This window comes from Dryas octopetala, chromosome 7, assembly GCF_963921425.1.
Source record: "Dryas octopetala chromosome 7, drDryOcto1.1, whole genome shotgun sequence".
Lineage (NCBI taxonomy): Eukaryota > Viridiplantae > Streptophyta > Magnoliopsida > Rosales > Rosaceae > Dryas > Dryas octopetala.
The window spans coordinates 9024753-9040787 of NC_141372.1; the positions used below are offsets into that span (position 1 = coordinate 9024753).

General features: G+C 32.8%; 1 protein-coding gene across 1 annotated transcript; it reads right to left on the bottom strand.

Annotated features, from left to right (window-relative positions):
• Positions 1-5264: 5264 nt before the first annotated feature.
• On the bottom strand, positions 5265-7350 carry LOC147279399 (putative glycerol-3-phosphate acyltransferase 3). Its single transcript, XM_086250859.1, has 2 exons — positions 6605-7350; positions 5265-6510 (listed from the first exon to the last, which is right to left on the bottom strand). Exons 1-2 carry the CDS (start codon positions 7316-7318, stop codon positions 5608-5610), a joined length of 1617 nt encoding a protein of 538 aa, XP_086106985.1. The 5' UTR covers positions 7319-7350; the 3' UTR covers positions 5265-5607.
• Positions 7351-16035: the final 8685 nt, after the last annotated feature.

The following is a 16035-nucleotide window of genomic DNA, read 5'->3' on the forward strand; positions in this document are numbered from 1 at the left end:
GCTCTTCTTCGAATGTTTAAGGATACACTTTTTTGCATAATTAAACAACTAATGTACAAACTCACAAGTCACAACACAATTACATTATTAATTATGTCACAAGAAGATAAAGCTCACAGAAATCATGGTGGTTACAGATCCTCACAGCTCTCATCACTTGATGAAACAATTCACAATTGAAAATATATAAATTAATGCTAGCTTACATGATCTTTTTCTCACCATACACAAGTCTTATAAGCTGTACGGTCATGCACACATTGTAGTCATGAATCACCTTGAGTAGTCCTTCAAGCTCCCATCATTGCCTGCCAATATCATATACTTGTCTTTCCTTGTGAGACTTGTGCACTCAAATTTCAAAGCTTTCCCAATCTCAATTTGCACATGATTCGCAACTTCAAACCTCGATTCCCACCAAACTTGCAAGTGTATGGTTTTGGCAACTTCTCAAGAATCCTAATGGTGTAAACAGGATAAGGATTTGATTTCCCACAGGCGACGACCGAGGGCCTATTTTGGCCAAATTCCTTCGTTTAGGGTTTCAGATAAGCAATTTAATGTTTTTGAATAAGTTTCCTAAATTGCACTTTATTTCTATTTTTATTTTCGTTTTGAACTTCGAACGTTTAGGGTTCTGAACGTATTTAAACAACTTTTTGGCTATTTGTATTATTCGTTATTATCATTTTTCAATCAGAAAACCTTGAGATTTCTCTGGTGGACTCCAGATATATTCTTTCTTAGGGTTAACACTGGTTTTTCCCTAATTTATTTTACTTGTGTGTTACGCTGCGTCACTTGGCATGTCACTCACTCCCACCTTTTTCCCACATCTCATCACCTCATCAAAGCCTTCACACCCAACATCCTCCAAGAAGAACTTGGGCAGCACAGCTGTCCCAATTCTCATTCCTTCCTTTCTAGCCCAAAAAAAGCATAAGAAAACCATCACATTGAGCCCCAGCTCTCCACCAACCAAACACACAAAAGGGCTTACAAGAAGCAAAACAAGAGCCCTCAAGACCCAACCAGCTTCAAAAGCCACAAGCATGAAGTAAGGAAACAGTGAAGATGATCTCAGCAATGTTTCCTCAAAGTGGAAAAACAATGTTTTGTTTGGAAGCTCCCCTTCTTTGTGATCAAGGGAGCTGAATTTCTTAAATTTGAAGTGGGTGGCATCGGCCTTGCTGGCCTTACTTTGGACAGAGGATGAGTTCCTTGGCTTACTATGGACTTTGAAGGAGGAGGAATGAGCTTCTAGTGACATTACATTTCCAGACATCTTTGGTTGGTTGCTACTTTTTGCAATGGATCCCTGATGGACTAATTTATACATTGTTTGGTTTATTAATTACAATTTTTTTTTTTTTTTTGCTAAGGAGCCTTTCACAATTTAGGTATGGACATTTTTCAATTGGGAACAACCGATGAGTGCATAGGCATTGTGCATAACATACTTTTTATCAATCTTTCTCTCATGCAAACCCGAGTCATAGGGACAGTACTTGGTCCGGACCATAAATACTATACGGCGATACATAATGCTCATTATATATTAAAACGTCTCTATACGACAATATATGATGTTCATCCTATATCAAAGCATTCCTATACGGTAATACATGGTGCTCATCCTATATATACCCTATATCAGAAAGTTTTCATGCATGAAGACTTTCTCATATAAGATGGGCATTATGTATCGCAGTATATATAGTATCCAGTTCAGACGAGATTCGCATGACTTGGGTAATCTAAAAATGACATTTAAAACATATTCTAGAAAATAAACTATTCCTATTATGAGACTACGACGGTGAGATAGACATAAAAATAAGAAAAAGAAAGAATGTATAAGCAAAATATAAGTAGCTAGCATTTCTCATAAAACTTTAAAGCTTTCGCTTTCATGCATGCTGTAATGTAGTACCCTGCCCTGCCATGTTTTTCCATCTTGGAGTCGACCGCGGGGAGAAAACCTAACTGTTAGGTTGTACGTACCAATCCTTCCATATATATGCTTGTTGAGAGTAATGTGGAGCAATGTCCCACATCGGAAAACTAAGGCTTAACATATGTGCTTATAAGTCTTGGGCCTCTCCACCCATTGCCAATTGGTTTTGGGTTGGATGCTCTAATTCTATCATGGTATCAGAGCTTGGTTATTCGCGTGTAAGGCCCAACGGCCACACGTGCTCCCACGTCACCCAATACAATTTGTTCACGTGTAAGGCTCAAAAATATCGCCACACGTGCGGGGGCGTGTTGAGAGTAATGTGGAGCAATGTCCCACATCGGAAAACTAAGGCTTAACATATGTGCTTATAAGTCTTGGGCCTCTCCACCCATTGCCAATTGGTTTTGGGTTGGATGCTCTAATTCTATCAATGCTATCCATTCCAGGCCAGCGGCCACCAATAAATGTTTTATGTTTAATTCACTTTCATTGTTCAGTGCTCATGCATGTAATTATTATCCATCCAAACTATATTAATTTCTTACTCGTGCATGACTCCCCAACCGAATCAATTACCCAATTTACTTTTCTTTTAATGGGGAAGAGGGAATCCAACAACAACTTATTGTAGAGAGCTTGAGTCTTACGTATTCATTCCTCTTATTCATTTTATTTACTGTGAGAATGTGAAGTGTACTGTCTAATATTGAAAATGATAGTTTTGTATAAGTGTTTATAAGAATTTTAGGATTCGTCTATTATTGGTTAATTGGATGCTTCAATTTCTTTCATGGTATTAAAACATGTTTACCCACGTGTGTTAGGTTCAGTGGCCACACATGTTCTACCTCACCTAATATGAGTTATCCACGTATTTAACTTAAGTAACGCAACACGTGCGAAGGCGTGTAAGATTGTAGAGTGTGCTTGGATACTCCAATTTCCTTTATCCTTAATTGTACGAATTTGACCTCTAAATATTAGATATGTGCTATACATATGATAAAAAAAAAAATGGTACACCTTACATGACTCATTCACCTACATGTAAACTATATGCCTGCATTTGTCGCTTTTCATATTGTACCTTGATGGATCTACTCCTTTAAAGCCATATAATATATCCATCTAGCTATTAAAAAAAAAAAAAAAAGTTAAAGATGGGTCCAAAAAGTAGAAACCAACCAATAGTGATGATCACATCCAAAATTTAATATGCATATTCGTTATAGTTAATGGGAGTTGGAATGCTTTTATAGGATTCTAAAACATGTTAGGTTGTTGTAAATATGTGTTTAACTAATGGCTTAATTGTCATTTTTCCCCTTAACTATGACTCCAGTGTCAAATTGCTTCCCAAATCCATTAATTAAGCTATCAAACTTTTAATTGGTAAAAAAAAAAAAAAGCTATCAAACTTTTAAAAATAGGTCAATATGGGCTAATTTTCTAAAACTTCATCTGAATTCTCGTCAAAAAGATGTCATATAGCCCAAGCCCAGCCCGATCATAAAGCCCAGCAATGAAATGAAAAAGGCCCGATCATGGGCTTAAGTCAATCCCAATTGAAATTTTTAAACTTGAAAGGCCTAACATTAACATTTAGGCCGAAAGACACTTTTCATTCATGGAGTTTGCCTTTATTTGGACTTTCATCCGTGTACTTTTTTTTGTCGGTTTTACATCTGTAGTTTACTTTTATTTCCAACTATAGTCTAAAATGTTAAATGGGTTCAATTTCAGACATTTAATTTCGTCTAAAATTTTCCACGTGAATATCTAATGTGAGGATATTACCGTTATTTTAAAGACTTAATTGTGTTTTTATTACTCATAATTTTAGTTGATTCTCACTTTACTACCTAGATATTTATTTGTTCCAATTTATTTTATCACCTATAACTATTTCTCGTGTCCCACTTTACATTTTTTTTGTCCCTTTCGTTAACTAATCTGTTAATATTGGTGACAAAAATGCCCCTATCACATTAGCATTTTTTACGGCTTAAGTGATGAAATGGACGGAAAAATATAAAGTGACACATGAAAATAGTTGTAGGTGGTAAAGTGAGACAAATAAACATCTGGGTACTAAAGTATTAATCAACTAAAACTATAGATGATAAAAATATAATTAAGCCTATTTTAAACATCATATAACTTACCTAAACTAATTGTGAGAATCCAAAATGACTAAAGCATCATCGCACGTGAGGGTCATGTCATGATTAAGTATAAATAGTACGTGAAAACAATTATGATTCAATAGTTTGAAGCGGTGAAGTCTTTCCTTAGTGAATTTGTTATAAATTTCTGTTTTGGTTATAATCAACGGAATTGAATTGTGAACTTGTCTAATGCTAATTCATTTGTTCACTCACCCTCACTAATAAGCTATTTTAACGGGGTCCATAAACTTTAAAATATTTCAAATATACACCTGATTTATTATCTAAATTGAAAAATGAATTTTTGTCCATTGATTCGTTGAGAGATCAGTTAAATGACAGCTTGACGTTTGCTGATCGGAATTACTTGACGAAGTGACACTATCTCGGCAAACATTTTCCGCCAAATGAGCGACACAAGCCCACAATTTAATAATAATAGAGAGAGAGAGAGAGAGAGAGTTTGTGGGCTCGTGTCAGGGTTAGGTGGACCCGTGTCGATTATTTCCCGCCAAATGAGCGACACAGGTCCACCTAACCCCTGACACGGGTCCATGAACTCATCATCTCTTTCTCGCTCGTTGAACACAAGTGAGAGATTTATATTCGAATTTGGGAACGTGATGTTTTTGGGAGACTAAATGGTCAGGAGAGCGTTCAACGAGCGAGAAAGAGGTGATGGGTGTGTGGGCCCGTGTCAAGTGAACATGTGTTGCTCATTTGGCGGGAAATGTATGCTGAGTTGGTGCCACGTCGCCAATTAATCCCCGTTAGCAAAAGCTAAGCTGACATTTAACTGATCTTTCAATAAATTGATAGGCGGAATTTCATTTTTCAATTTACATAATAAATCATGTGTATATTTGAAAGTTCGTGGACCCCGTTGAAATAACATATATAATTATGTGTCTAAATTGAATTTATGCCTAAAATTTAATTTGTACAAGTTTTTAACATATCATTATGTAACTAACTTTCAGGCCTAATGTGGCCCATGAGCATAACTGGCCGAGCTTAATTCCTCAAGGCCCGAGCCCTCCAAGAAAATTGACTTGATCATTAATCGGGGACCGTTGTCATAAACTAAAATGAAAGCTTTTAAAACACTCTGGTTTTGCTTGCTCCACATCAGGATGCCATTGCACCTTTTTAGGTTGATAACGTTTATGTCATATAACCATTATATGACATATTCAGACAAAAAAAAAATGTTGAGTGTTGACTGGTTCACTTTTTCACTCTCTAACAAAGCCGAACACACAGCCCAATTACATAGTTATTTAACAAGAAGATAAATCTCACATATATCATGGTAGTTACAGAATTACAGTCATGGGTCTAATCACTTGATAAAACATTTCACAATTCAAATAATATATAAAGTATGATGCTAGCTTGCATGATCTTGTTTTCACCATTACACCATACACCATACACATGTCTTAAAAGCTGTGGTCATGCCCACATTGTAGTCATGAGTCACCTTGAGTCCTTCAAGCTCCCATCATTGCCTGCCAATATCATGTACTTGTCTTTCCTTGTGAGACTTGTGCACTCAAATTCCAAAGCTTTCCCAATCTCATTTTGCACATGATTGGCAACTTCAAACCTTGATTTCCCACTAAACTTGCAAGTGTATGATCCTGGCAATTTCTCAAGAATCCTAATGGTGTAAACAGGATTTGGGTTCATGAAATGAAACACTGGATCCCAGCATTTAAACCCACTTGCAGTTGTTCCATAAAACATGTTCACTTGCACATCTATGGCCACAGGGACTATGTCATCAGTCAGCTCAGCAAATAAGGGACTGAACCTCAACAAATAAGGCTCTCTGCAGGTGGTTCCTTCTGGGCAAACCACAAGGTCACCTTGGCTTAGCAACTTGTCCATTGCTTTCCCATCTCTCTCTCTGTCTCTTGTTAATCTGATAGTCCTCATGGGGGCAATTACCTCATTGACTTTACTCAAGCTGTATGTGACTGCAGTGAGAGGTTTATTGATAGCTAATTGGACATAGAGTGGGTCAAGCAAGGTTCTGTGGTTGCACACATAGAGTATGCCCCTTGGTTTTTCTTCAACAGTACCATTTGATGAGGTAGTGGAGGACTTATTAATGTTGGGTCTTGAAATTGTGGTAATTGTGCCTGTAAAGGCCAAGATTGGGGTACAAATGCTGTGAGGTAGAAATATACCACATAAGAACCTGATGATGCAGATGCAAATTCCTAGTGGCATCCACATTAACATGGCAAAGGTGGCAAGTGGGTTTGGCCTGAAGGCCAATCTTCCATCATGGAAGATCAATGGCTTTGGGTATTTCTCTCTTGGAAGGCTTTTCCAGTTGTTCTTCTCAGCTTCAGTCACCAAGTAAACCTCCTCCTGCAAACATATATATATGGGTATAATTAATTGTTAAAATTGAGAGAAAATTAAAGTGCAAAACCCAAAAAACAATTTCAAATAAAGGACCAACCTTGCAATGAGAAAAGAGTTGCTGATGGAGAGATATATTGTGGCAACCAATTATACCAATTGCTTGACCACCTGATGATTTCTCATCTCCTAGAATCTGATTTGCATCCAAACTGTTAGTCTTTTTTTCCTCCATGAGACCCACAAAGTACCCACCAACCACCTTGAGTTCTCTTGCAAGAACAGCATCAACCGCAACACAATCCTTTAAAAACCCTTCAACCATGACTCTGGGTAAGTCACTCACTCCCACCTTTTTCCCACATCTCATCACCACATCAAAGCCTTCACACCCAAGATCCTCCAAGAAGAACTTGGGCAGCACAGCTGTCCCAACTCTCATTTTTTCCTTTCTAACCCCAAAAAAGCATAAGAAAACCATTACATTGAGCCCCAGCTCCCCACCAACCAAACACACAAAAGGGGCTGAAAGAAGCAAAACAAGAGCCCTCAAGAGCCCACCAGCTTCAAAAGCCACAAGCATGAAGTAAGGAAACAGTGAACATGATCTCAACAATGCTCCCTCAAAGTGGAAGAACAATGTTTTGCTTGAAAGCTCCCCTGCTCTGTGAGCAAGGGAGCTGAATTTCTGGAATTTGAAGTGGGTTGCATGGGACTTGCTGGCCTTACTTTTGTGGGAGGATGTTTTTCTTGGCTTGCTATAGACTTTGAAGGAGGAACAAAGAGCTTCTAGTGAAAATAGCTTTCCAGACATCTTTGGTTGGTTGCTACTTTTTGAAGTAGATGGATTAATTTATACATGGTTTGGTTTATTTAATGGGCCTTACACAATTTAGGTATGGACATCTTAAATTCTTCCAGTGGGAAATATCCATGAGTATGAGTATGATGAGTATCAATATATTTTCAGTCCAAAAATGGTATAAACATATATGATATATCTGAAAAAACAGGGAAGTGTTATTTCTCCCAATAACAATTTTATTACGGTAATGATATTTTCACCCCCAACAGAATAATGCGTAGTGCTCCACTAAATGTTTTGTCACTAACTTTAAAAACAATTACTAATAATTTTACATTTATAATTCAATAACACATTATTATTAATAATAAAAAACGGGACATTTTTATTAATGTATGGTCGGGACCGTCGGGTGCATTTATATATTACATAAAAAAGGAAGGATTTAATTTTATATGTATATATATGAGGAGTGCTCTAAAACTAACTAGTTAGCAAGTTATTACGAAGCTAACCATGATTTTGGAACCACCACATAACTAATCTCATAATCCGAACCGTCAATTATTTAGGTCATACTTCAAAGATCATCATTACAAAAAATCAACTAAATAGGAAATCATTTAGTCATCTAATTGAGATCAAATAAATAGACGATCAGTGGTTTCGATAAAAGCATATAAATAGTTGTTGTTATAATCAAATGAATAAATGATTTCCGAATTTGAAGATTTTTTACAGGGATAATCTTTGAAATAGGGCATAAAAAATAGACGGTTTGAATTTTGAGATTATATTGTGCGGTGGGCCCAACATGGTGGTTAGCTTTGTATTAACTTACTAACTAGTTAGTTTTAGAGCATTCTTGTATATATATTTGTAGCGACGTAATTCTCAAAAGTAGAAATCGTAATTATATTTTAATTTCAACATTGTATCAATTAAACTCACTTTGCAGTGACTATAAAAAACTGCATAAAAAGATACACATAGATATACCTTGTCTTCTTTATACATAAACATGTCAAAAATTCATGAACCAACATAAAACTCAAAAATTCAAGCTTATGAGTCACATACATCCTAATTTCAACAATAACAATAGTTATTTTTGTTTCTCACTACAGAGTTACTTTCAAACAACCTCCTTTTTTATGTCTATTTCATTATTTCAGCGTCTTCTTTATAAAACATGGATTTACTTATTATCGGGTGGACTTTTTTAACATTCCAAAACATTAGGTGCGTTGATTTAACATTAGCGGGTGTAGAATAAATTTATTTATCATTTACTACTAATTTGAAGTTATTGATTGATCGGTAAACACTAAGAACAAGTTAATTCCTTAAAGAGAGTATAGAAATAAGTGAAAATTAGAATAGGTCAAGTATTCGATCTCTTCTAACGTAACAAAAAGAAAATGGCATGTTAATTGTTGATTAGCATCATTGATCTTTGAAAATCATTGATTACATTTTAAAATGTATTCACAACACCTCATTGCTATTTCAAAGTCAATAGTCAATAATATATATACGAGACGGAAAAAATACATATAAAGTACATACATAATTGAAAAATACACATGTAATACATTTACGTTAAAAATATATGTATTTTTTAAAAGAGTATGGAAAACCAAAAAAAAAAAAAAATACTTATTATACGTAAATTTACTAACTATAGCCATAACATGCTTCCTAGGGTACACGTTGATAAAAGCTTTCCAACTCCCATTAAATTGTAATGAATGTGCAGTGCACATTGCACATTAAATTTTGGAAGAGAGCATCACTCTTGGTTGGTCACTACTTTTTGGCAATGGACCCATGCATCTTTATTTTTCTATAGATGGGAGTAGATCCAGATGCCATATGGCAAAGCGACAAACACACGCATATACACGTAGACTGTAGGCAGATAGAGAGAAGAGTTGCATGCGTGTTGATCCCTTGGCTAAATTTGTACCTCACAACATATGGCTGAGAAAAATTTGTACCTCACAACATAAGGCAAATGCTGATCACCAGCTAGTCTTGATTCTAGCTAGTGATCACTATTACACTCGAATTTGGTCACGTTTACTAACATAAAATGAGCGATAAAAAGAATTGGAGTGAGAATGAATGAGTGAGAGAAAAAATTGGAGTGAGGAGAAGTCATTTACATTAAGTTGTTTACTAATCATATTTAATAAGAATGAAAATGAAGTTGATTTACACTCCTATGCTTACTAATGATCATGAATCGAAACAAAAACTTATTAATTACTAACAAATTTGAGTGTTGTTGAAAAAAAAAAAAATATATTTTCTTAATGTGTATTTTGGAAAAAAAAAAAAAAAGGATACTTTTAGTATACATTAATGACTCCTGATGGAATGAGAGTCAATACCATATCCCCTCCAAGGAATGAGATTGAGGGAATGATTCCTCATTTTGGAGTGATCTCACTTAGAACCCGTTTGAGATTGTTGTTAGATACTCAAAAACTATTGTAGATAACAATTCTAGGTCACTTACAACAATTTTAGTATTTGGTAATAAAACAAAAAATTGTAATGTCACACTATTCTAGGTCAATCACTATAATTTTGAAAAACTGTTATTCACTTCCTTTTCAAAACTATTAATGAAAGTTGTGGAGCTCATTAATAAAAATTTTTAGTTGTCCAATATATCTTTAATTTTTATACAAAATGACAAAGGATTATCCCCAAACAAATGAGTCAAAAGCACTTTCAGCATCATGTTTATTTTAGTAATTATAAACAGCCACATCAGTTTTACATTAAAATTTATCGAACACCTCGATACTGTTTTTTACATTCACAGCATTTTTGAAAACATAATTTACTAAACACTCAATTGCTTTATTTTACAGTTGACTTTACTTCACAACAGTTTTTTCTCACAACAATGTCAAACTAAACCTTACTTTTTTGATTCTCCAATACAAGTAAATACAAGATTAGAGTGGAATGAGAATGACTCTCATTCATTCCACTCTCACTCCATGTAAGTAAATGTTCATGTTTACCAAATTTTGGTTGTAATACTGTATTTATTCAATTATCAACTTATTTCGAATCTTTGTTTAGTGAACAAATTTGATGATTTTGAATTAGAATTATTGAATATTCTTTTGAGATGAAAACCTTACACCTAAATTGATCAGACAATATTGCGTGGGCACGCCACAGTAGCATCAAATCCTTAGGTGTGAACTACTAGGTGAGTTTATACCCTTTCTACTTAGATATTCTTCTTCGATGAAGCAATATTGCTTGAATAATTGCTGTTTGGGTCACGACTTACAATTAATTCTAAGGATAAAGGGGTTGATGATTTGGTCGAATTGGAATTAATAAAGGAAAGTTTAGGACAATTTGACTTATTTTTAAAAGTTTAATATCTTAGTTTTATCAAATTTTTAATTTAAAAGAGTAATTTAACATATTGGTTATTATTACAATTATTGAGTAGTCCAATTACAAAGGTCATAGAATTATCCACAATACGCACAAGTTCGAACTCTCCTCTTATCATCTCAAAAAAAACATATAGGTCATTGTTGATAGATAAAATAGTTAATTAAGTCTTTTTAAAATTGCACTTAGAAATCTTATACCTAAGTAGATTAATCAATAAGGAAATTAAATTGGGCAACAATATTGATGCAACATGGGAAACCGAAAAACGTGAGCTCCCAAAAATCCAGTATTATGTCTGGCCTCAGCCTCCGACCTTGGTAATAAACAATTGGTGTAATGGTTGTTCTGTTCCCAACAAGCTAAGAGCCTAAGAGGAAGGTACCAACAACCAAATGAAGTGTGTCTACATTCATCGATATTCCAATTAAGAAATGTGCATGGGGAGCCAACCAAGTGAGCAAGAGGACATATCATGAGCAAAAACACCACCTCACGTACCAACCAACCAACCAGAATCCGATAGCCTTTGGCGCCAGAACTACAAGGATAAGGATATTGGGTCAGTAATCAGTATGGGAGCAGATCATAGTTCAGTAGTCTAGGTTGACGTCCATTGTATAGGTTTTATTTTATTTTGTTAAATTATCCCAACCTATTAATTTGTTAATTTGTCAAAGTCGGATATAAGGGTTGTCACACATTCTTTATTCGATGTGGGTTCTGTTTCTCGATCAACTATACGTCAGTGCACAGTACAATGTCATGGTCCATTATGAAACAAGTGCAGTATAGAACAACTAGCCAACTTGAATATATGGCATTGGTTTGGTTACTAGATGAACCATACTATTCAGCATCATTAATCATCTTATTTGTATTAATGTACCATTAACACCATCAATTTCTACATATAACTATAATTTCAACTTGACCAAAAAACAATTACAATCTTAAAGAGAAAAAGGTATTTGTACGTACGAAATTGTTATTTTTTTATCAAACAGTCTGATATATTATCTTGATAATTTATGTCAAATTCATCCATGATTTAAGTAAAATTATGTATGATTATGCATCTTAATTCATAATTTAACGAAATAACTAGCAGATATCTACTAGAATTTGTTCTTAAACTAAATTTTCTAATGTTTAAGTAGTTGACCCTAACTTTTCTAATGTTTCTTAAACTAAATTTTCTAGTGTTTAAGTAGTTTAATCTTCTTAAACTAAATTTTCTAATACCTAGCAAATTTAAGTAGTTGACCCTAACTTTTCTAATGTTAATTTCTTCAACACACAAAGGCAAAAGCTTTTGATAAAAAATTTGAAAGAGGTAATTATTGTAAGAGTTGCGCCCTTACTAAACAATTTAAGTTAATTGATTTTTGAATCCAACCCCACAAAGATAAATTTTTAGATCTGCTACTATCTATAGTGATTGGTTGTGATTCCAAATTATAGAACTTCTTAGTAGAACTTATTACGAACCACAAAAATTTAGTTCGAATGCAAAGAAATGATCCTCAAGAGCTCACATATTAAGTCAAAACGTTCTGTTAATTTTTAATGTGGGATATTATCATAATACTAGTTATAATGCATACTTTGAATTTTCTACATGTTGCTTGTGATTAAAATGCATGAAATAAATGACATATCATGTGGAGTTGGTCCCAAATCCCCAATGACCTCAAATAACTCTCCAAAACTTGTGCCACGTTCGTTTACATATATATATGGACGTCTACATCTCAACAGCCAACGAGAAAATTAAATTTTAGCAATCAGCAAGGTGAGCAATTAATTAAGTTATTCACTTGGACGAAAGAAATTGCACAAAATGTTATATGGACGGATGACTTTGTATAACATAAAAGGAGTTATTTAATGAAATAATCAAATAAAATATATAACAATATCGATGAAATATGATATTGTGTTTGATATGTGGAATCGTGGATATAAAAAGTTAGTAGTTAAGCCCTCTTGTACGGTTGTACCAAAAAAAAAAAAAGAAAAAAAAAGGTTAGTAGTGAAGGATAGCTGTCCATAAGAGATAGGAGGACGTGTACCAATTTCATGTGTCTAAAAAGGTTCGAATTTATTGCATTTGCTTCAGCAATTTTTTATGAGGTTCCAGCCTTCCAGGTCATGAAAACAATTGCTATATTTTTTTTTTTTTTTGTCTTTTTTGTAAAAAGTTGCTGGGTGTCATCAAAGCTTAATGACTGGTTTTTTTTTTTGGCCAATAAGCTTTGAATGACTGGTTGAATAGCTCGACACCACAGAAGGTGACTGGTAAAAAAACTGGAATCGAAAAAATAAAAAAAATTATTTGTAGTATTTTTATGTGAATTACATTCAATTTTTGTGGAGTGGTGCAATATAACTGTAAGTTGCTAGCGAAGATTGCAGTTCCGTGACACGTGTTTACCTGAAGATCTGAAAGACATAAATACCCTTATGAAGACGTGATAGACAAAAATAATTTATCCAATAGTAGGAATGTAGGATACCACGTCTTAAACCTAGCAAAGAATTGAAACAAGATAAGGTAGAAAAGTTCAATAATGCTAGAAATATTAATTATTATCCCAGCTTTTAAAATAAACTAATCTAACTGACGAAATATAAATTTTTTACTTACTGCAAATAAATATAAATGAGATTTTAGAGAGATTGTTTTTTTCAGAGGCCATGTAGATCCTTTAATTTAACAATTTATTGAATAAAATTTTATAACTTTTAAAATTCTAACTAAAGTTCAATAATATTGTAACCATTCCATATTACATAATATAGAAAATTAGGATTAAATGCCAAATTCTAATAATTTTTTGGCATAGCATAAAGTCCATATAATATTTCAATTGAACTATCAAATTTAAATGTAGTTTTTTAGATTAAGTCACAAACATGTTGACCAATTTGATTTGAGTATTTTCCATTTGACATTTTTGTCCTTTAACCCACATATGATGGGTGTTAGTTAAAATTTATAAGATTTTGACAAAATTACCCTTGAGACTTTTATATTAGCTTGAAAATTTGCTAATGTAGTCTCAACTTCACATTTAGTTGTGACTGTACGACACTTACAATTTCAAATTTAGTTGTGACTGAACGACAGTCACATCTAAGTTGTGAGATAGTCACAGTTAAGTTGTGACTTAATTAAATTTATTTTAGAAAAATTATACTACAATATTGTATAAATAGAGGTCAAAACAATACTTTTACTCAAAATAATACATAGTATAGTTGTGTGAGTTGTCTCTTTCAATTTACCAAGATAGTCACAATTAAATTGTGACTAGATTGATTTTATTTTATTTTAATACAATATAGTATAAATTAATGTAATATTTGTGATGTAATATTATTTTTATTTTTTTTATTATAGTGGCATGTGATGTAATATTTGTAAATTCTAATATCTTTTACTTTATTATTTTGTTTGACTTTTCAACTAGTATTTAATCTAAAATATTATTTAATTTTGGTACCTAAACTAAAAAATTATTAAAATTTAGTAGGTAAAATCAATGGACCTACATAATATTAGTCCATTTGTTTTAATTTTTTCACACATACCATATGCTAAGCCCTTGGTGGTCATTTTCGAGTGTTCGGCAGTGTATTTTTACTTCTTCTTAAGCCCAAAATCTCATATTTAAAACCTAATATGCAGCCTCCACAAACCTTATTTTATACCCTATAAAGGTATGAGGTGAACCCGTCCCCTATACCCTTAAAAAATAAAAAAATAATGACATATTTCTTTGACAAGGCAATGGTCAAAGGGCTTTATTTAGAAAAAATAAGGACTTTATTTAATAAAAAAACAAGTCCTAATGTTTTTTTTCTAAATAAGAAATGTTAGAAGATTAAACTCTAATTTTCTTGTTTTTTTTATCTTACTTAGAGTAAGTCTGAAAATATATAAATAAATGACTACCACATCTTGGGATTTATAAAGTTGAGATGGCCACTAGTACTACTCAAAAATGTTATACTAGTGTCAATTGGTACCCCTCGTAGATGTGATCATCAGCTCTTCACTTTGATCCAGACCAAAGTCATAAATTTCGAAATTTTTGGCTAAATTTTGCCAAAAATTTTGTTTTTTACAAGGATGGAAATTTAAATACATTCCTATATATTTTTCGTGAATTTTTTGATTTTTTTGACGGTAATATTGGTGAATTTTTGGTTGGATATTTCGGGTAATCTTTTAGGGTTTTTTTTAATAAGTTAATTTGGACAAAAGTAATTTTTAAAAAACTCAAACGCGGAAGCCCAATTCCCAGCTGGCTCACATAAAAATCAGGTAATACTATAGCGGCGTTAATGTAACGTGCTACAGTACTTTTGATAATTGTTATTGTCTAACAATAACTATTTAAATTGTAAAAATACACTATTAATTGCTACTGTTTAGCAGTAATTATTATTATTGCTGTATAACAGTAACTATTTAAATTATAAAAATATACTATTAATTGCTACTATTTGGCAGTAGCAATCATTATTACTATGGCAATTTGCTTTATTTAAAAAAAAAAACATAACGTGGACTTATTTGTCATTCAACTTTTTATGTAGGTATTTTTGTATAAAAGACTTTAAAAGTGGATTTTTTTGTAATTAAAGGCTAAAAGGGAAATTTTTCGCCGAAGCCTCCTTTGCACCGCCTTCCTTATAGAAGCCGCCAGGTTGAATAATAATAACTCCACAAAAATTCTCACTTTGTTCAAAATTTTCTCATAAAAAATCTATCTTTTAGTCTCAAGTTTTCAACCAACAAAACAAATTTACATAAAGTAATACTATATTTCTCTTTCATTTTGTTCATTTGTTTTAATTTTTCTTGTCTTTAAATAATAATAATATTATTAATTAGTTCATTAAAAAAATAATAATATTCTTATACTTATTATCCCTTTTACTATTGCCAAGCATTGTAAGAATATTTAACTTTATCTCTTTAGCTTTAAATAATGTTGTTATTATTCATCTCATTAGTTTAATGTTATTATTGGTCATCATGCATGCATAGCCCTACTCTTATATTGAAGCATATATTAAAGTATCCATATATTAATATTATATATATTCTAATTAATGTTATTATGATACATATATTAAAGTATATATACTGATATACATATTATAAGAACTATATATACTTAATGTACCTCTATGCAACCCCAATTTACTTACTGAGGCTTTATACATAGAAAGGTGAATTAAATTAAATCTCAGAAATTAATGAGCAATTTTTAAATAAC

Bases quoted from the DNA above. Each gene is read 5' to 3' on its own strand.
- LOC147279399 (XM_086250859.1), bottom strand. From the start codon at position 7,318: ATGTCTGGAAAGCTATTTTCACTAGAAGCTCTTTGTTCCTCCTTCAAA. The intron at 6,511-6,604 runs GTTGGTCCTTTA...ATATGTTTGCAG, and splicing joins AACTCTTTTCTCATTGCAAG to GAGGAGGTTTACTTGGTGAC.